The following is a 22653-nucleotide window of genomic DNA, read 5'->3' on the forward strand; positions in this document are numbered from 1 at the left end:
TGCTGGGCGGGGAGTCTGCTTCTCCCTCTGACCCTCCCCCCTCTCATGTGCTCTCTCTGTCATTCTCTCTCTGTCAAATAAATAAATAAAATCTTTAAAAAAAAAAATGTTGGAGTAAAACAGGGTACAAAATATTCCTATTTTATTCCCGTGTGTGTCCTTAAAGCAAGAGAGCTAGAAAGCCTGGAGAGGTACCCAACTGTTATCTTGGGACAGTTGCCAGTGATGTTCCTTTTCCTTAGTGCTTCGTGTTCAGTCTACATTACATTTTCTGTAGTGAGCACATATTACTCCCATAATTAGATTAAAAAAACAAATCCTTGGGTTTGGTTTCTTTTGAATGAAGAATATTAGCAGGGATCTTGTCAAGATGCATGAAGCAGGATCCCCTGCGGGTGCCCCCTTGGGCCCTTCCCCGCCCCCACCCCTACTTCCACCCCCGCCCCTGCACCCTTGCAGTGGCCCTAGGAGGCGTGGGCCCTGAGCTCAACTGGTTGGGGCCGGCCTGCCCAACCCCCCACCCCCGCTCCCCTTGTGCCTCCCCCTCTCCAAGTAGTGCCGGCGGGACCCCAAGTGGTCTGCTTAGTCCTCACCCCACCCGTGTGCCTCCATAGCCCTATTTTCCAGAGGGCGAAATGGAGACATCTGGAGCTCCCGGGACCCCAGCAGTGGGGTGACACGCTGGAGTCGCTGTACCCAGGGACTGGCCCCGCCTCCCACCCCGCGGTCACATTGTGGTTCTGCCTGAGCCCTGATCTCTCTAGGACAGGGTGCACACCAAGAACATCTGTCCCATTGTGTCCTGCCTCCTAGAGTGGAAAGCTGGTGCCTTTGCCCCTGCCCCTGTCCGAGGGCGATGAGGCCAGGCCTTCTGAGGAAGGATGACTTGAGCAAGAGCAGAAGGCAGGAAAATGGAGATGATCTCCAAGGTCAGCACGGCCAGCGTGTCCTTTGCAGGTTCTGGGGCTAACACAGCGGGCAGTGGCCTGGGCTAGAAGGGGATAAAGAGAGCCAGAGAGCTGTAAGCTGGACGTGCCTTCCCCAGGACTTCCCAGAACTGAGATATCCCTTCAGGGCACTAGACCAACAGACTATCCCTGCTAGGCCTCCAAGTCTCTGTGAGGGCTAGGGGTCACCTAGAAGGGTCCCTGGTTTTGCCTCTTCCCTGGGGAGCGCAGAGAAGGGGGTGGAGAGACCACAGTTCTTAGGTAATTGCTCACACAGAGGGCTTTTCCACACAGGGCCTGTCCTGGCAGGTAGTAGCAAAGGACAGCATGGGGGACAGCCAGCCTGGACCCAGGAGACCGGAGCCCTCACCACCCATCAGACTCTGTTGATCCTGTCCCCCTCTTACTTAGTCCCCCTCCGCCCCATCACCCCTTCTGTACCTGTATTCTAGGGCTTAGTCATAGAGGTCAGATGCAAGAGGTCCCGGACAACTTTTAGGTCAACTTGTCCAAGGAAACACTTGTCCAAGGGTACTCAAGTGGCCAGCAGATTTTTAGGGATGAGCACTCTTGACTGGAGGGCATGATTTCTGCAATTTTATCTTAGATCTCTTTGTGCGTCCACACTGTCACACTGGGAAGTTCTTCCAGACAATGACAAGCTTGAAGTGATGGAACTATGATTGCCTTGTCCTCCCTTCAGTTGCTGATAACAACCTGCTCCTTCCAGAGACATCCGAGTTTCCTTGGGGAACTTGGTGAGAACCAAAGGAGTGACGGACTTGTGTCTGGACACACATTTGGGGCAGGAGACCTCAGGGCTTGTCCTGGCATCATCTACCAGACCAGGAACACATGATTTTAGAAGCACTTTTGGGGTCCCACTAAAGCTGTCTCTTGGGTATTCCTTAGCAGCACCTTGACGCTGTTTTAGGACTGACCATCCAGCACCTTTGGACATTGGAATGAAACAGTGAGCTAGAATGGAGGGCAACAACCCTCATGCGCAGCCTACAGAGTGCCAAGAAGAAATTCAACCTTTCACCTCCCAAGACTGACTTGTAACTGTGTTGTTACAGGGATCTGCAATATCAGATACCTAGAGAATTGTGTTGGTTCACTACAGGTTGCAAACTAGGTCACAGGAGGTTGGATTTTACCTTCAACCTTTTCATAATTAACCTAATTTTTAACCTTACTGGATTATGCTGTAAGCAACCAGCAAGAACCTAAGAGCTGAACATTTTCTTATGCACTCTCGCCCCACGCTGTCCAAGAAAGTAGCCGCTAGGGCTGTGGGGTTACCGCACACCGGAGATTGTGCGAGCATAAAATTCATACTGGATTTTGGTGACAGTGTGGAATAAAAAAAAAGTTAGCATTTCTTTTTAATAAATTTCCTATTGTTATATGTTGAAATGATGAAAATAAATTTCACTTTTTTTCTTTTTTAACGAAAAGCTGTTGAAAATTTAATATATTTGGCTCACAGTATGTTTTTGATGGATGATGCTGGTCTAGAATATCTATCTAAAAGTATTTCTCCCTGTAAACTTTAAAGCAAAATGCAAAATTCCTTTCTTCCACAAAACATGAAGAATTTTGTTTGTAAGTGTCCAGGAATCTTTCAAAGGTACGTGCTTGATATCATTCTCCTGTTTGTGTATAATGAGTATCAGGTCTGTGGCAAATGATTTCAGCATCTCGGGACTGTTTGTGATTTCCAGAGTCCAGAGAGAGAGACAAACGCCGCTCACTCCAGCATTCCTGTTACTGTTGAAAAGAGATGGCATGATGCTCCTCCTCCCTCAACACACTCTTGGGACCAGCACAAGAACTCCCTTCTTCAAGAATGGTAGCAGGGAGGGAAGTGTGTTAATAATCATCCCTGCACCCCCATAGCATTTTAGGAGGGCTTTGTGCCCAGGAATGAAGCAGGATCCTTCCTGGACAGTGCAAGACAGCCAACCCAAAACAGGAACATTACAATAAAAAGTTGTGGGGGGATGGGAGACAGCAAAAGAAATACCCAAAGTAATATAAACATACAAAAATATTGCTTATAATTGATGGCTTATTCTGTGGTGCTCACCAATCTCATCTTAAATAAATGGTGAGGGAAAAAAACACCCATTGCTGAGCAGTAGTTAGATAACAAGTAGATAACCACTTATTATCTACCTTCATGTGATCAGGGTCTGAAAGATGGGAACTACACGGAGGATGTATTCAAGGATCTTCTTCCCTACACCCCGGGTCTCATCTGCGGACAGATGGGCAAAGGATTAGGTGAGAGTTCATTTTCTCTCCCACGGTGCTTCAATTTCTCTTGTTCAAGAAACTGTGGAATGAGGGAGAACAGAGGATTTTAACTATTTGTTGACTCTCCACAATGTGCCGGGTACAAGCCTGGTGTAAAGTTGAGGAAACAGACTTGAGATCATTCGAGTGATTGAAACTTAAGTCATTTGTCTGAAGACACACGGCTAACAAACAGTAGACTCAGGACTGGAGCAAGGCTGTCCATCTTCAGAGCCCAGAGTCTCGCCATGATACCACAATGGGTAGTTCTGCCCCTGTGGCTTGCCCTCACGTCTACTTTGGGCTGTCATCTTTGGCATTCAGAGTGTTAGCAGTTGAGAACTCAAACTATTAAGGATCATTTCGGCTGAGAGATGGTTGGCCAGTTGGGTGGAAAGACTGGTGTAGTGCAAGTCAGGAGAAAGCTCGGCTGAGCTTCTTTCCTCTGGTGCCAGAGAAAACCTCCACATCTGTGGTGCTGGTGACTGGGTCATGATTTTTCACAGGTCCTTGGGTTTCCACTTTGCAGGGCTCTCTCTACAATGCTGCATCCAGGGGCTGTGGGAAAGGGACGGCAGCCCAGCTCATGAATGCTTTAATTGACTGACACATTAGAAAATACTTGTTTTAATCGACTGATTACATTAGAAGATGCTTAACTCACTTTTTAAAAATTAAATAATGATACCACTTAGCCCACCCCCGACACCTTACAATGCAGAGCGTCCCCTCTGTGAGAAAGCAGGCTGCGGGGCTGTTAGTTCCTGCAGTTGGCTGTCCCCCGTACCTGGGGGCCAGGGGCAGAGAACACGGCACATCCACAGGTCGTTACCTTGGCAAAGACCCCTTGCCCATACCTGCCCTCTGCACCTGCTGGCCTCCCTGTGGAGTTTTTGTAAAGCTCTCACCTCCCCGGCCACCTTCTCTGAACATTGCCGCTTCAGTCTTGTCTATCAATCAACCCTACCTGCCATCTTCTATTTCAGAATTACTCAGAATTTCTGTCCTTGTACCTTTTTTTTTTTTTTTGCCTTGAGAGCCATTATAGATTTCTTAAAGTTCAATGAAATTTGGGAGGAACAGATAAAAGTGAGCACTCAGTCACTGTTTGCCATCTCAAGTCATGACCTTTGACTTGTAAATCAGGCTGCTTCCAATTTGCTGGGGCAAGTCGATAACCTGGTGGGGTGTCCTGTAAATTAGGTAAGGTGTGTAAATTAGCCCTGCCTTCGCCAGAGGGAGCTGCTTGACCTCCTCTGGCTTATTTCCTGTCCTGTTTTAAAATCAAATGCTTCTTTATAAATACTATCTCACTTAGGGATTCATCTAAAATGCAGCCTACAGCAGCTTTCTCCTTCAATAGATCTGTGAGAGAAATATGGTTTCTGTCCCAGTAGAGCTGTATTTTTTTTCTCTCCTCTCTTTTCCCCTCCCCTCCCCACTCCCTTCCCCTCCTTCCTTTCTATTAAGTAGGCTCTACGCCCAGCGTGGAGTCCAACACAGGGCTTGGACTCACGACCCTAAGATCAAGACCTGAGCCGGGATCAAGAGTCGGATGGACGCTTAACTGACTGAGCCACCCAGGCACCTGAAGAGCTGCATTTTTAAAACCAAGGCTCACCTACCTATGGAAAGCAGATCCAGGCCCCCTGGACCACTAATGTCAGTGTTACCTGTGAGTTTATCTAATTAATGTTTCTGTCTTTCTACTTGCCTCAGATTATTTTTTCCTTAGCCAGATTTTTAAAATGTGTTGAGGCACCAAACGTTCCTTACATTCTTTGACGGCCTCTAATTTCTGGAGCTCCTGAGGCGGAGTGCACCACACAGCCTCCCTCGTGCCACCCCCACCTGGCCGAACCCATGACCCACTGTGTGCCCTTCCTCCTTAGAACCCTTATCTCTACCCTCTTCCCCACTTCCCAACAAAACAATCGGAGCATGTGCCCAAATTTATTTTTTATTTTGCACACATAGGAAATGGGACCCTATGAAAAGAGAACAAAAAAAGAGGAATGAGCCAAATGTTGCAGAGAAAAAACATGCACAGATCTGCTCCCAGTTTACTCCTAACCACTGACTCTGTAAGACTTCCAACACACCAGGAGCTGGACTCACTCCAGGAGGGGGACACAGGCCACAGTCAGCACAGACGGAATGAGAACGGTCAGGAAATGTCACAAGTGGGATTTCTACATACCGTATCAGTGTTCACTGTAGAAGCATTCTCACCCAGGTTCAAGGGAAACCAAAATTTATCTTCACAAACATGGAATACGAAATTGCTGAGCACTACCTAAATCGTTCAGTCTCTGAGATCATTTGCTATCAAAAAGATAAATAAAATTTAGTCACGGATATCTGGGTGCTTTTTCAGCTGCACTCTGATCCAATTCCAGGGGCAGCTCTTACTGTGCTTCGTTATTAAAAAAAAAAAAAAAAAAAAAAAGTGAAGGGAGAAATTTCAGTCAAAAATGCAGAACGAATGACCCGGGAAGAAGAGGAACCTTCTGGACCCATGTAGTTGTCCTTGGCTGTAAACAGCAAATGTTGTGCTTTGTTGTCTCATTTGGATCAAGGACCAGAGTGAGGGGAGGTACTGCCATCAGGGGCAGGAGTTGGGAGGTCACACGAGGGTAGCTGAAGACTCCAGCAGCACCAACTGCGTTTAAAAACTGTGTTTCCGAGGGTTTGTGTTTGGCTCCCAGCATTTCCTGTGGAATTCCCTGGGAGGCTTGCAGATTCTCCATCTTTGCAGGAAGGTAAGTCTGAGCAGTTGCTGCAGTCCTGTCCTGATTTCTCACCCTTACTCTACACAGACGTCCCGGTAGCAAAGGGACACCCAGACTCCTGGTCTCGGGGAATGAAAACTCCAGCAAGATGTTCTGATGCTCAGGTTCAAGAAATAACAATTTCTCAAGAGGCTCCAATTAGTTTTTACAAAAATAAGCCCCCCCACCCCACCCTATCCCACTACTACACACACAGGGATCTACCCATCTTGGCTACGCTGCTTTGTCTTCCTATACACAACCGGTCAGATCTCAATCTGGGTTTAAATGCACCACCAGCATTATTTGCTGCAGAGGAACAGAACTTCCTTATAACCCAGTGACTACTTGTTAGATCCCAGGGTGACACATGTTTCTTAGCCAGGGTTTGCATTTCTAACCACATCTTCGATTCTAATTTTGATTACGTTGTCAGTGAATCCTATTCAGTACTTTTTGAAGAGATCTTCCTGCAGTCCTGGGATTTTGCATTCCTTTTTTTCAGCAAGCTTTTCCTCTTCAGAGCCTGACACACACACACACACACAAACACACACCTGCTGAGATCAAACGACTGGCCTGGCCTGCTGGCCCTCAAAACCGCTGGCCAGACCCTGCCGGCACATCTCTCTCCAAGGGGCTGATGTGACTTCCCAGCCAGATGTGCCTCTCCGCTTTGAAAGTGTCCATCACCACCACCACCAGGGCTGCCATAGGGAAGGGCGTGGAGATCTCTGGTCAGGCACCAAGGCCAGACAGCCGCTGATGTTCAGAGAAGACACTCCGAGTCTGACTTTCAAGGACAGGACTCTACATGAGCTTCCACAAACTCACTAAACAGTGGGGGAAACATTTTATTTTTGCCAAGTCAGACCAAGAGTTCATAAAATGCAGTGTCCCAGTTTGATGCAGGAAATCAATGTCCCATAAATTTAAGTAACCTTCCTTAGTGATTTTCAGGTAACTGTAGACATCCAACCTGACCTAACCCGGATCCTCATCTCCTCGATGATGTACACAGTCCTCTCCCAGCCCTGGCTTTGCAGAAGGGATGCCGCTCTCATCTCTAGGAAGCGAAGGGACATAGAAAGTGCTATCAGGCTTCTCCCACACCAGAGTCTAACAGCTTCTTGAAGAGGAAGACTGACAGGACGAGGGGCTCCAGGAGTGGACCCCGTGGGCCCTCATTTCTGTGAGCTGACTGCTGTGTGCTTGGGAGGAAGCTGCCTAGGCCAGAACAACCCCCTCCTTGTGCTCCCCCTGCACACATGGGCCCTGCCGTGGCTCCTTCTCCTTAGTCTCCCTCCCGAGGATCTCAGGCGTCAACCCTTGGGGACTGTCCACACGCTGCCAGAGCTCAGATTACCCTTGGGGACTGTCCACACGCTGCCAGAGCTCAGAAACAGAAGCAACAGAGGAGACACAGGATAAATTCAAATACTGGTCCTCCACAGAAAACTTGAAAGGGAGCTGTGCTTGCTTTGAAGATATCAAGGAGGAATTTGCCCTTTGTGGCTCAGAAGACAATTCCTGGAAGCGAACATCGATGGGGACAGAGAGGTGGGGTGAAAGCGCCCCTCCCTGTTCCCCTGTGAGGTCGCACAGGCCGTGCCCCCTGCTACTTGGCCTTCACCACCTGTTCATATGGGGGCGGGGGTGTATTGCAGTAAGAGGGGGGCGGAGGGTAGGCTGTGCTTCCCTGGGGTGAGCTGGGTTGGACCTGGAAAGCCATCGCCATGGGATTTCCGGCAGGATTCATCCCCGGTCCTCCAGGGTCGGTGTAATATGGCAGCCCCGGCTGCTGGGCTCCTGAAAAGACAGATGAACAGATGTGAACACAGCGGAAAAAAGGCACTGCCCATCACCCCCGGTCGTCCCCTCAGCTGACAGGGACAGAGGGCCAAATGCCCAGACACAGTGGGGCACCCGGGACATGGGAACGAGCCAGAGCCACACGTGAGTCCCCAGCCTCATGCAGCCCGTGCTCTGGGGTGCGGACGGCTGAAAGGGCACCCACAAACTCCCCTGGGTGGCTAAGCGACAGGACAGACATTAACAGGATCGGGTACAGTAGGCGGTGGGGCTCCCATGTCGCTAACCCAAAGCCTGAATGATAAACCAAGGAGGCCCTGCAAAGAGCTGGGGAAGTGCGTGCTGAAAAAATTACCAACAGAGAAGGCCGTGTCCACTTTCAAGTGAAGAAAACCAGGGCCACGGTAAGGTAAGCCAGTTTGAAGCTCCCTGCTGGTTTCCTGACTCTTGCCAGAATTATCACTGGCAGCTCCACAGGCCCTTTGAGAACACAGTTTGGTGAAGTCCATTCCTGAAGTCCAGCCTCCATTTCCATCCGCTGGGTTAACATTTTATCAGGGTGGCGGATATCGGTCATCCACGTGAGCCCAAGTTCACAGACAGGGAGACCATGGGAGCAAATGCCAGAGGGTGGGTTGATGCATCTATGGAATCGCTACTTGTCTTTGGCACTGCTGGAGGGGATGCTTTTCTCCCTGCTTCAGGCCAGCGTGCAGGACATGGGAGGGCGGCACCCAGAAGACAAAGAAGGTGACAAGCTGGCCACCCTGTCCCACATCGAGTCATAACTCTCATTTTAATGGGCAGGAATATTTGAGCTGCTATTTTCGAGTCTATATTTTAGATTTGCTTGCTCTGATCACGTGGATAAGGCTACAGAGTACTGAATATATAAACAAAGAATCGAGAAAAACAGAACAAAACAAAACTGTGAGCTTTGGGTGTGTCCCGGGCTAAGTTAATTTTGTTAGTAGACTCAGGTCTATTGGGAGTTAGGCCTCATTTAACCCAGAAAGCTACTTGGAGTGTCAGAGAAATCATCCCTGTATGTATATTGGTTAGGGCTTTTTTTTTTTTTTTCCTTTTTTCAAATGTCTCTTGCCACAGTTTAACTGAATAAAGGTCAGTTTACTAAGAAAGATGCCCATCAACCTGCGTAAGATGTCGCAGACCTGGCCTGTGTCAGATCTTGGGAACCTACAGATGTGCAAAAGGAGAGAATGTAAGACAGAAACCGAAGGCCAGAAATGCATTCCAGTGTGTCAGGAGGAGAGCAATCAGTCACAAATGCCACCTTTATCAATCCCTGCCTCATCTCACACCTGTATGGCCCGGCAGGCAGCACCTGCTCCTATCTGTGCATCTTTCCACTGCCTTGGGATGCATTTGCTTACAAGCCCATGACCAGCCACGACCATGAGTTTCCCAAGGGCAGAGATTACAATTTATTTATCTCTGGATCCCTGTATATTTTATATAAACAAAAAGTTACTTAAAGATTAAAAAAACAAACAAACAGGCAATTGTAATAGTTTGGAAAAGACTGACTATGAGAGAAATCCCTGACTATGAGAGAAGGAGAGAATGAGAGGTATTCAGGGGGACTAACTCAAAGGCCTTGGGGACCAATTCAATGTGAAATGCCTGAGGATAGAGAAGAGGTCTGACTTGAAGAGACCCTGGTTTCTGGTCTTGAGAAAAGGGCCCAACAAGAAAGAGAGGGAATATAAGGAAAGAGGGGGTACAGGGGAAAGAGAGAGGGTTGCAGGGGAAGAGAGGGGTGCAAGGGAAAGAGGGGATGCAGGGAAAGAAGGGGTACAGGGGAAAGGGGGTGCAGGGGAAAGAGGGGGTACAGGGGAAAGAGGGGGTACAGGGAAAGAAGGGGTACAGGGGAAAGGGGGTGCAGGGGAAAGAGAGGATACAGGGGAAAGAGGGGGTGCAGGGGAAAGAGAGGGTACAGGGGAAAGAGGGCGTGCAGGGGAAAGAGGGGGTGCAGGGTAAGTGCAGGGCCAATGAAAGCTCCATGCTGGGCCTGGAGCTGAGGCAGCCTCAGGACTCTCCTGTAAAAGTGGGGACAAAAACATGGGTGTGGTTAAAACCAGGCAGGAAGTGTGAAGGGAGTGAGAAAAGTCGGCTGAGGAGAGAACTGTAGGAAAGACCAACATTCAAGACAGGAAAAAAACACCAAGTGTGTAAGGTTGTAGAGAAGAATGCAAAGGAGACTGGAGAGAAATACTGAAACACAGTGAAGTAGGGGTTGTGTTATGGCAGCAAAGGGAAGGGAGAATTTTTAAGGAAGGAGTGACTGGTCCTCTACAATGTCAAATAGAGGACAAGATAAGAAGAGCAGATTTTCAACGGATATGGTTTTTCATATCATCAGTAGTTTCAGTACAGTGGTAAGCACCAACAGCAGTGCCCAAAACTCTAAAACAGGGGAAGGAAAGAGAAGACCAGATGAGGGGGCAGGTGATAGCTAAAAGGGATGCAGGAAGAAGAAAGATGTGGTTTTAAGGATGGGAAATGCTTGATATTGTGTATAGGGTGTAGGAACACATATTAAGGAAAGAGAAAGGATTTCTAGGGAAGAATATCAGCTCAGTGAGGGCAGGGACCTCATAAGTCTGCTTCAATGTTTGCACCCCACTGCCTAGCCAAGAGCCTGGTGCACCAGAGGACACCGATTCGTTCTGCTGAATGCACAGAGTCAGCAGCCAGGAGGAGGAGCACAGGGAACCCACAGTTGTGTGGGAAGGAGGACCAGGGCGCTCATAGCAGACAACCTCTATATGGAGTGAACTGCAGGGGAGGTTATGTGAGCAGATTCCAAAATGCTCACAGAAGAGATGGCCATAGATGGTAGCAAAACAGTGACAAGGAGTGACAGAGCCCACTGGTATGGGATTCACTATGACAGGGATTTATGAACAGTGGAAGCCAGACACCAAAGGGATGCCAGCACCATTTCCTACCCCTATGGGGGGTAGAACATGGGAGAAGAGAGCTAGCCCTTCAGGACTGAAGGGTCGTGGCAGATGGTCCAGTTAGAGAAAGAAAACATACAGAGGATTCTGTGAAGAAGCTTCCTATAAAGGAAGACTGTTTCTACACTAGACAAAGAGGAAAGGATCTGGAGAAATGAGTAAAATAATGGCAGCCACACAACTCTCTCTTCTGTTTCCTCAAGTATTAAGTAAGTGTCTATAATGCCAATCTGCAGGACACGGGTATACACACATATTTTATGGGTATGGTATGCAGGACACGGGTATACACACGTATTTTATGGGTATGGTATGGGGACAGTAAGGGGATGGGAATGCGATTAGACAGAATTGTATACCTATCCTTTTTTTTTTTTTTAAAGATTTATTTGAGAGAGAGCGAGCATGAGCGGGAGGGGCAGAGGGAGAGAGAGAGAGAATCTCAAGCAGACTCTGCACTGAGTGCAGAACCCAACACCTGGCTCGATAGCGTGACCCTGAGATCACGACCTGAGCCGAAACCAAGAGTCGGACACTTAACCGGCTGCACCACCCAGGCGCCCCTCGAATTGTATACATATTCTTGAAGACGCTGAGGCTCAGGAAGATGAAGTAACTTGTCAAGGGCACACAGCTAGTATCTGGAAGCACCAGGATTGGAACACAGGAGTGGAGTGGAGAGCCCAGGCTCTTTCCACTATGACAGGTGTTTCTCACAATAGGGTGATGAGCTTGGAGAAGAAGTTCAGGCTAGAAAGGGATGGGAAAACCAGAGAAGAGTGGTGACACAATGGGCCTACATTCTGAGCTCCAACCAAAAATGAAGGGCTTGGTTAAGAACTGTCATAACACAGACTTCCCACCTTGGCTGCCTCTTATCCCTAGCACATCATCTTATCTCCAGAGAACTGAAGTCATTTCATTCTTTGATTGTGTCATCTCTTTTCTCATTGAGAGTCTTAGCATGACTTGAGAAGGAACTCTAGATTCGGCAAAGGTGAGTAAGAGTATCTTCAAAATTCTCTATCAGCTGACAACAGCTACTCCTAAGTAGAACTATTCCACCTATGCTGAAGGATGGTCTGGCGGCCAAGCTTTCTTTTTCTTTTTTTTTTTAGATTTTTTTTTTTTTTTTTAATTTGAGAGAGATGGCGGCCAAGCTTTCTTAACAATGACCCTGCCACCACTCAACTACGCTGACTGGCCAGTAACCTATGAATGGATGAGCTGGGGCCAGTCTTTTCTTGAGATGCAGAAGAATCTGGCTGGTAGCAGAGAATGGAGTGGAAATGCAGGGAGAGGTGGAGACAGCCTGAAGAAGATTGTGTGGCCCAAGAGAGATGGAAAGGTTACCAGCCCCGTGATGTCCCAATTCCCAAGAGCTTCCATGTGTATTTATAATTAGCCCCCACTTGGAGTTAGCTCTAATGAGTTTCGGTGTTCTTTTCACTCTACCGACTGCCTGTGTTCTCAGGTAAATCAGACCCCATATCCTGCCTTCGATATCCATCTCCTCTAGCCAGGCTGCTCCTCAAGGTGTAGGCAGGTCTCTTAAATACACTGCAGTACACACAGCTCACCCTTTTCCCCCATGACTCAGACTTCCTCTATTTATTCCCACTCTTGGTTGGGGTCACCCATTTCACCAGTTCACTCATGGGACTATAAGCTAAGTTCCCTTATGAGGGATAACACACTGTCCCTAATCAGGTTCTTAGCTGCTTCAGTCTTGTTTCTTATTGCCCTGCCTTATTCTTTGCCTCCCAACAAGAACCTAGTTGTTTGTATCCTGCTCACCTCTCCCCTGACCCTCTCCAGAGAGCGTTTCCTATGTGTTCCACATGTAGACCACTCCTCCATCTCCCTACACCACCTCCTCCTGGCTCCTTGTCTGGCTAATTCCCATTTATCTTTCAAGTTTCAGATCAGAATCACCAAGTCCAGGAAGCTACATCTCACTGCCTACCACTCCCTTCCTCTCTGGATTAGGTACCCTGTCTTCCTGGCAGCCAGAACAGTATAATTTTCTGAGCTTTCTGCACACGAAGACAGGATCATTCATCTTGGAACCCTCAGAGTCCAGAACAGCATGTGGTATGTGATATTCCATAAATACATGAGATGAATGACTGAAGAGGGATGAGTGGTGATGTTGCTTTGGATTCTCCCTCTGCTATACTGTGCTGCGCACACTTGGCAGTTTCCTGAGGCACACCCATTTCTGACACGACAGGAAGAACAGGCTGCCCCAGCCCAGCAAGCCTGCACCAACCCTGCCTGTCCCTCCTGGGGACAGAGGCATTCAAAGATGACCTCAACTCCCTATCACAGATGACAGCAGGGTGGGCTGTGGTCTTTGTACCAGAGACGTGCCTCGGGCTGTGTCTATAACATCCGTGCATCATGGCCACTCACACTGGAGAATAATGAGACGCACTGGCAAATGTGTCCAATTTAATTGGCATTTTTATGTTAACAGTCACAACTCATGGATATTGCTGGGAATTAGAAGGATAGGACTGAAATATTGAAGATGGAGAGGCACTTGGGATATTAAAGAAACAGAACAGATGGGAGGTGGATAAATTACGTACTTGCCAGAACATGAGCCCTTAGGTGAAAACACTTGGCAAACACAGGGATGGAACATGCTGGAAAGACTGCGGTGTAGGTGGAAGGTCAGCAGAAACAGAGGATGGACCCTCACAGAGCAGCTGGCCAGGTGGAGATACCAGCTCACACAGAGACATCTGCTAGATCTCTGCTCATTTGGCTAAAAGACTAAGTCTTGACAAGACACTGACCTGGTTGACCAGACGGCCTCCCATAGAGAAGAGAAACTGAGGAGGTGGACTCCGTTCTGACTCGTTTAGGGAAGTGGCAGACAGAACACTACTTCCCCTGTGTGAAAACCACAGGGAGAAGGCCAGGCAAGAACAGGTCTGTGTCCACAGGCTTGAGAGAGAGAATTTCAAAAATGTTCCCCAAAATGTATACACGATTCTAGGGCACATAACTCTGGAATCCAAAGCATATTAAAATCGAAATCTCAACTCCATAATCACAAATAAGCATGATGATAACACTTTCAAAGGTTGCAAACCAAGCCAGTGTGACTGATCCTAAAGAACAAAATTGAAAAGTGAACCTATCACCAGAATGGAACCAGGTAAAATAAAATCCAATGGAGCTAAGGGTTGACACAAAACTGAACAAAAAAGAACCTTTTCAAAAATGTATGCATGGAGGATAAAGAAGATTCAGAAAGAAAACAAATGGCCAAGAGAAAAACATTCAATCTGATTCTCTTGTTAAAGAGAATGGTTTGAAATGGAAATGGAGATTAAAATGAGGGAAAACAAAACTCTAAGATAAGTAAGAACAGGCCAGGTTTGGGGAGAGCAATCAGATGGCCTGACTCTTGACAAAGTACCACTGTGTAGGAAGTGAGGAAGAAAACCAGCATTTAAACCCTGCATTAATACTATGAGATGCACATCATTTATTCCCGTTTTGTAGATGCAAAATCTGAAGGCCAAAAATTGTACATAATTTGCCCAGGAGGATTTTCTTCTACTGGACAATATTTGGATCTGTAAGACACAAAGAGTCCATCCTGCAGCAAGCAAGGTGAAGTAGCTAAGAGTGAGCTGGGGCGGGCAGCGTACACAGATGGAAGGAAGGAGCTTGAGTCCCTGTACGCTGCGAAGTAAGCCACAGAGTTAAACCAGGAGCCTCCCTCTTTGTGACTTTTTATCACAAGAGATAGCTCTTAAAAACCGGGGTGTCAGTTGCTGCCAAAAATACCAGAACGAATTCTTGCAGAGAACATTTTCATGACTGATAGACAAGTCTCCCCACCCTTCATTACTTGCCCCTTTCTTTCTTCTGATACTGTATTTATTCATTTTGCTAAATTGTCTCAGCTACTAAAAATATTTTTCAGTTCATTCTCTAGGATTTTTTTAGATATGTAATGATATATTGTTTACAATTAGAAATAGTTTTATTTCTCCTTCCTAATGGTAAAATGTTATCTTTCATGTTAATACTTTAGCCAGAAGTTCTAGAACAATGTTAAATATTGATGATAGTAAATATTCTAATTTTTTAATGGGGATACTTCTACTGTTGCACTAAAGATGATGTTGGCAGCAGGCCCAGAGTATAAATTTACTTCATCCTTACTGAACATCAAAAGGCACAGCTGGTCATACTGGGGGTATATCACTGAGGACTTGATCCTTGCCTTCCAGGACCCGCAAGGAACATACACTCTAAGTCTTTATTATATTAAGAAAAAGCCTTACAATACCAGTTACGTTACTAGTTTACAGTACACTAATGGTTTTGAAAGAGTTGTGATAAGCGATTTATACCGAATTTTATCAAATTTTATCAACAGCTTTTTCAGCATCTACGGAGATACTCATTTTTTGTTTTGTTTTGCATTTTTTATTGTGGTAAAATATACATAACCTAAAATTTACCACCTCGACCATTTTTAAGTTTACAATACAGTGGTATTAAATATACTCACACTGTTGTGCAATCATCACCACGATAGGTCCCCATAACTCTTTTCATCTTGTAAAAGTGAAACTCTATATCCATTAAACAATAACTCCCCATCATCCCCTTCCCTAGCCCTGGGCAACCACCAGCGTACTTTCGGTCTTTATGCTTCTGACTACTCTAAGTGCCTCGTATAAGTGGAATCATACAATATTTGTCTTTTTGTGGCTCACTTATTTCACGTAGGATAGTATCTTCAAAGTTCACCGATGTGTAGTACATCATAACTCCTTCCTTTCTAAATTAATATCCCATTGTGTATGTGTGTACATGCCACATTTTGTTTATCCATTCATCTGTCAGTGGACACTTGTGTTACTTCTATGTGGCAGTAATTGTGAATAACGCTGCTAGGAACTTGGGTGCACAAATTTATCTTCGAAACTGCTTTCAATTCTTCTGTGTATATACCCAAGAAGTGAAATTGCTGGATCATGTATGATGGTCATTATATTTTTAACTTTCAGGAATCGACATCCTGTTCCCATAGTGGCTGTACCATTTCACATTCCCACCAACAGTGCAAAAGGGTTCCAACTTCTCCACATTCTTGCCAACACTTGCTTTCTGCTTTCTGACAGTACCTATCTTAGTGGGTATGAGGTGGTTATCTTGTAGCCTTGATTTGCATTTCCCTAATGATTAGTGATCTTGAGCATGTATTCATGTGCTTGTTGGCCATTCGTGTATCTTCTTTGGAGAAATGTCTATTCAAGTCCATTGCCTATTTTTGAATAGGGTTATTTGATTTTTTTTTTTTTTTTTGGCTCAGTTTTACGAGTTCTCTATATATTCTAGATATTAATTGCTTATTAAATATGATTTACAAATGTTTTCTCCTATTGGGGGTATAGCCTTTTTACTCTATTGATAGTGTCTTTTGATACATAAAATTTTTAAATTTTCATGAAGTCCAACTTGCGTTTTTTTGGTCCTTTATTACTCAGACCTTTGGTGTCATATCCAAGAAATCGCCAAATCCACTGTTGTGATACTTCTGTCTTTGTTTTCTTCTTCTTCTTCTTTTTTTAAAGATTTTATTTATTCATTTGAGAGAGAGGGACAGAGAGAACACACAAGCAGAGGGAGAGGCAGAGGGAGAGGGAGAAGCAGGCTCCCCACTGAGTCAGCTGGGAGCCCGATGTGGGGCTTGATCCCAGGACTTGGAGATCACGACCTGAGCTGAAGGCAGACGCCCAACCATTTGAGCCACCCAGGCTCCCCTGTCCTTGTTTTCTTCTAAGAGTTTTATTGTTTTAGGTCTTATATTTAGGTCCTTGATCCAGTTATTTTTATTTAAAAATAAATTTATTTTTTAAGATTTTTTTTTTTAAGTAGGCTCCACACCTAGCATGGTGCCCAACATGGGGCTTGAACTCATGACCCTGAGATCAAGACCTAAGCTGAGATCGAAAGTTGGACGTCTAACTGACTGAGCCACCCAGGCACCCTTTAGAGATTTTATTTTCAAGTAATCTCTACATCCAATGTGGGGCTTGACCTTACAACCCCGAGATCAAGAGTCGCATGCCCTACCAACTGAGCCAGCCAGGCACCCCAAGTCCTTGATCCATTTTAAGTTAATTTTTGTACACAGTGTTAGGTAAGGGTCCAACTCCATTCTTTTGCATAGGGATTTCCAGTTTTCCCAGCGTAATTTGTTGACCAGACCATCTTTTGCCCATTGAATGGCCTTTGGCACTCCTGCTGAAAGTAATTTGATCAAATATGCATGGATTTATTATGGGGCTCTCTATTCTTTTCCATTGGTTTGCTTATCTGTCTTTATGCCAATACCACATTGTTTTGATTAAGGTAGCTATTTAGTAAGTTCTGAAATCAGGAAGTGTGACTCCTCCAATCAATGTCCTTTGAGATTCCATATGAATTTTAGGATGGGTTTTTCTATTTCTGTAAAAAACATCATTGGGACTTTGATAGGGTTTGCCTAGACTCTCTAGAATGCTTTGGGTAGTACTGACATTTTAACAATATTAAGTCTTCCAATCCATGGACATGAGATCAGTTTCCATTTATGTCCTTTAAAATTTCTTGCAGCAATGTTTATAGTTTCCACTGTACAAGTCTTTCACCTCGGTTAAATCACTAATTATTTTATGTTGTACTGCTACTGTTAAGTGGAATCGTTTTTTAATTTTCTTGTCAGATTGTTCACTGCTCATGTACAGAAATTTAACTGATTTTTCTGTTGATTGTTTCCTGATACTTTGCTGAATTCATTTATTATATCTTTTCTTGGTCAAATCTTTAGAATTTTCTACATATAAGATCATATCATCTGTAGTTTCCTTCCTTCCTTTCTTTTTCCTCTCCTCTCCTTCCCTTTCCTCTCCCCCCCCCCCCCATCTCTCTTTCTTTCATCTTTGTCTGGTTTTGGCATCAGGGTAATGCTGGCCCTGTAGAATATATTTGGAAGTTTTCCTACCTCTCCCATTTTTTGGAATAGTTGAAAAATAGGTATTAACTCTTCTTTAAATGTTCGGTAGAATTCACCTATGAATCCATCTGGTCCTCAACTTTTGTTTGTTGGGAGTTTTTTGATTACCAACTCAAATTCATTACTAGTAATTGGTCTGTTCAGATTTTCTATTTCTTCATGATTTATTTTGAAAAACTATACGTTTCTAGGAATTTATTCATTTCTTCCAGGTTGTCCAATTTGTTGGCATGATTTTTGTAGTATTCCCTTATAATCTTTCATATTTCTATAATGTCAGGTTTTACTTCTCTTTTGTTTCTGATTTTATTTATTTGGGTCCTTTCTCTTTTTTTCTTGATAAATATGGCTAAGGGCTTACCAATTTTATATTTTCAAAGAACCAGCTCTTGGTTTCATTGATTTTTTTTCTATTGTTTTGATGAGGTAGTTACCTCCTATTCCTAGTTTGCTGAGTGTGTTTGTGTTTTATTATAAAAGGGTGCTGAATTTCATCAAATGCTTTTTCTGCATCATTGAGATTATTATGTGTTTTTTTTTCCTTCATTCTGTTTATGTGGTTTATTACACTGATTTTTATTTGTTGAACAGTCTTTGCAATTCAGGAATAAATCCCATTTGGTCACTGTATATAATCCTTTAAAAATACTCCTGAATTCTGTTTGCTAGTATTTTGTTGAGGGGTTTTTCATCAATGTTCACCGAGGACAATGGTCACCTATAATTGTCTTGTAGTGTCTTTGTCTGACTTTGGTGTCAGGGTTATTAATGTTGGCCTCATAGAATGCGTTAGGAAGAGTTGCTTCCTCTCCAATTTTTGGGAAAGTATGAGAAATGAAATCACCAGGTTCAGGGCTTTATTTTGTTGGGAATTTTCTTTTTCTTTCTTTTTTTTAAAGATTTTATTTGTTTCTTTGACAGAGAGAGAGATCACAAGTAGGCAGAGCGGCAGGCAGAGGGAGAAACAGGCTCCCTGCTGAGCAGGGAGCCCAAGGTGGGACTCGATCCCAGAGCCCTGGGATCATGACCTGAGCCGAAGGCAGACGCTTAACCAAGTGAGCCACCCAGGTGTCCCTACAATAATACTTTAAAAGATTTATTTATTTGAGAGAGAGAAAGAGAGAGTGCCCATGTGCAAGCAGGAGGAGGGGCGGAGGAAGAGGGGGAGAGAGAGAATCCTCAAGCAGACTCCCCACTGAGCACGGAGCCCAACATGGGGCTGGACCTCAGGACCCTGAGATCATGACCTAAGCCGAGGTTGGATGCTTAACCTACTGACCCACCCAGGCGCCCCTATAATAATACTTTTTATATTGCCAAGGCATCTACCTTTACTGAGATGTTTATTTCTCCATATGGCTTTAAGTTACTGTCTAGTGTCCTTTCATCTCATCCTGCCAGACTCCCTTGAGCATTTCTGGCAGGGCAAGTCTACTGGTTGCAAAGTCCTTCAGCTTTTGTTTATCTGGGAATGTCTTAGTTTCTTCCTCACTTTTGAAGGAAAGTTTTGCCTAGAGTATTCTTGGTTGACAGATTTTTTTATTTTAGCACTCTGAATATGTCAGCCCACTGTCTTCTGTCCTCCATAGTTTCTGATGAGAAATCTGCTTATGTCCTCACTGAGGGATGATCCCTGTGGTTTTCAAGATTCTCTCTTGGTCTCTGGCTTTTGGGAAAGATTGACTATAATGTGTCTTGGTGTGGATCTTTGCATTCCTCTTACTTGGAGTTTGTTGAGCTTCTTGGATGTTTATATTCATGTCTTTCGTCAAATTTTGGAAGTTTTCAACCATTATTTCTTCAAATATTCTCTGTGCCTTCTGTCTTTCTGACACTTCCATGATGCAAATGTTGGTCTGCTTGATGCTGCCCTACAAGCCCCTTAGGCTCTATTCACTTTTCTTCCATCTTTTTTCTTTGTGTTCCTCAGACTTGATCAATTCTATTGTCTTGTCTTCAGTTTGCTGATTCTCTCTTCTGCTTGTTCAGATCTGCCTTTGAATCCATGTGGTGAATTTTTCATTTCACTTATTGTACCTTTTAGTTCCAGAATCTCTTGTTGGCATCTTTTTAGGTTATCTCTTTAATATTTCCACTTGTTAATACGTCACTTTCTTTACCTTCTCCACATATACCTGTAGTTCTCTGAGTATCTTTAAAACAAATGTTTTAAAGATTTGTTTAGCAGATGTGGCATTAGGTCTTTTTCATGAACAGTCTGTTGATTTAATTTTTTCTTTGAATGGGCCATACTTTCTTATTTCTTTGTATGATTTGTGATTTTTTTTGCTGAACACTGGACTTTTGAATCTAATAATGTGGTAACTCTGAATATCACATCCTCTTCTTTCCCCAGAGTCTGCTGTCTTTGTTACTATTTTTATTTTTATTTTTTAAAATTAATTGTTGTAGGTTGTCTCTGTGCTGAGAATCAGCCTGAGATATAAACTTAACAGTCTTCTCCCTGGGATGTGCAGTCACGTTCTAATTTTTTGTATATGCAGTTGTTTTTGAACATCTTAGCCTTTAATGTCTGGCTCTAAAAGGAGAAAAAGTGAAAAATGGAGGGACAGGGAGAAGAGCACTGGCCATTTAAATTCCCTGGAGGTCACTTCAGCTGGAGGAGGAAGGGCTTGGAACAGTGTGGAGAGGTGCCTCTTAAACCAGTACTAGCAAATAGCTATCAGAGTGCAGAGACCCCATGTTTGGAGGGCAGGGTCCTTTTACCCACCCTGCTCCTGCATGCTATGCACAAGCTCCTCAAGGAGTATGTGCTCAGCTGCCTATCAAGTGGCCTGCATTGAGGATGGGTAGCTGCTAGAGTGCTAAGAGTTGAAATTGACCAAATTAACTGCAATTTAACCTCCTAGTCTTCCCCGAAAGTTACAAGCTTTCAACAGACTGAAAAATTCCAAGATAACAGTTAAAATCCATGTATAACTTTTGATTCTCTCACAACTTAACTAGTAATAGCCAACTGCAGACTGGAAACCTTATATGTATTATATATATATATATATATATATATATATATATATATATATATATATATATATATATATATATAATTCTTACAATAAAGTAAGCTAGAGAAAATGTTATTAAGAATATTGTAAAGAAGAAAAAACACCCTTACAGAACTGTATGGTATTAATTGAAAAAAAAAACAACAAAAAACAACCCACACATAAATGGACCTACACAGTTCCAACCTGTATTGTTCAAGGGTCTACCTGTGTAGTTACATCAGACAGTTTCTGCAATTTCTGTCTAGGTGGGGAGAGAAATTCCTGGTGCTTCCTACTCCAACTTCTTCCCGGAATTCTCTGCCAATCGTGCTTTTTGATCTAACTTACACTGTTAACAGCTTGCCTAATATTAGACTATCCTTGCTCTCTTAGGAAGATCAATGCTTGGTTATGGTGGTTTACTTCTTTGACACATTGTTTAATTCAGCTTTCTAGGACTTTTGTATTTATGCTCATTAAACACATTTCCGTATAAGTTAATTCTGTTGTTGTTTCCAAGTTATACCAGCTTCATAAAGCAAATTATGTAGATTTCTATATTTTTTCCCATAATTTTCTATACAGTGTAGTAATACATACACTGTTAAAATGCACAGGTTCTTAAAAGTTTCAAAGATACCTTATGAATTTACAGCCATTTTAGAAGTTAATTCTTTGAAAAGTTCTTCAAACTTTTGCTAGATCCACTGAAATTTTCAAGGTTCTGATGCATCTTTGGTAAAGTACACTTTCCTATCTTACCAAGGCTTTCTGTTTCATGAATACTTCCTTATAATGTTTAATCTTCTCTGTTTTAATTTATGATTTTACTTTTTCCCTGTTCTACGGATTAGATACATCAAGGGTAGGACTTGCAATGACATTTACTTTTTTTTTTTTTAAAGATTTATTTATTTATTTATTTGAGAGAGAATGAGAAACAGAGAGCATGAGAGGGAGGAGGGTCAGAGGGAGAAGCAGACTCCCCGCCGAGCTGGGAGCCCGATGCGGGACTCGATCCTGGGACTCCAGGATCATGACCTGAGCCGAAGGCAGTCGCTTAACCAACTGAGCCACCCAGGTGCCCGACATTTACTTTTATTGCTTTTGTACTGAGTACTAACTTTTAAATTTGCAAATCTATTCTTCTGCTTTGTGCAATTAATTTATACTTATATTATTTGCTTCTTACTGCTTTCTGTGAGTTTATTAGTTTCTGAACCTCTTTTAAAGAGAGGTCAGTTCATTTGCTTTCACATTTTAAACTTTTAGCAAAGAATAAGGCTATGAATGTACCTCTAGAAGTCAACTTACATACACTGCATATGTTTTTGTATTAACATTCATACTGATTCCTATATTCACTTGTGAATTCAACAAATATTGAATCCTTCCCATGTGCCAGCACTGTTCCAGGCATTTAGGACACAGCAATGACAAAAACAAAATCTCAGTCTTTATGATGCTTGCAGCGAAGAGAGACAATAAGCAAGGTAAATAATAAAAAATATAGTACATTGATATTAAGTGTTAAAAATGAAAATAAAGGGGTGCCTGGGTGGCTCAGTCGTTAAGCGTCTGCCTTCAGCTCAGGTCATGATCCTGGGGTCTTGGGATCGAGCCCACATTGGGCTCCATGCTCTGCAGGAAGCCTGCTTCTCCCTCTCTCACTCCCACTGCTTGTGTTCCCTCTCTCACTGTGTCTGTCTCTGTCAAATAAATAAATAAAATCTTTAAAAAAAAAAAGAAAGAAAAGAAAGCAGGGATGTTGGAAAAAAGCAAAGAAGGGAGGAGGAA

The 22653-nt window shown here is 44.0% G+C and overlaps 1 protein-coding gene across 1 annotated transcript in view; it reads right to left on the reverse strand.

Annotated features, from left to right (window-relative positions):
* Positions 1-5192: 5192 nt before the first annotated feature.
* VOPP1 (VOPP1 WW domain binding protein) overlaps positions 5193-22653 on the reverse strand; it is a 111035-nt gene continuing 93574 nt past the window's right edge. The window contains exon 5 of the mRNA XM_035026497.1: positions 5193-7828. Coding sequence (XP_034882388.1) covers positions 7638-7828 — 191 coding nt within the window. The 3' untranslated portion in view covers positions 5193-7637. The remainder of the gene's footprint in view (positions 7829-22653) is intronic.

Source organism: Mirounga leonina, unplaced genomic scaffold (assembly GCF_011800145.1).
Source record: "Mirounga leonina isolate KUSES-001 unplaced genomic scaffold, KU_Mleo_1.0 Mir_199, whole genome shotgun sequence".
NCBI lineage: Eukaryota > Metazoa > Chordata > Mammalia > Carnivora > Phocidae > Mirounga > Mirounga leonina.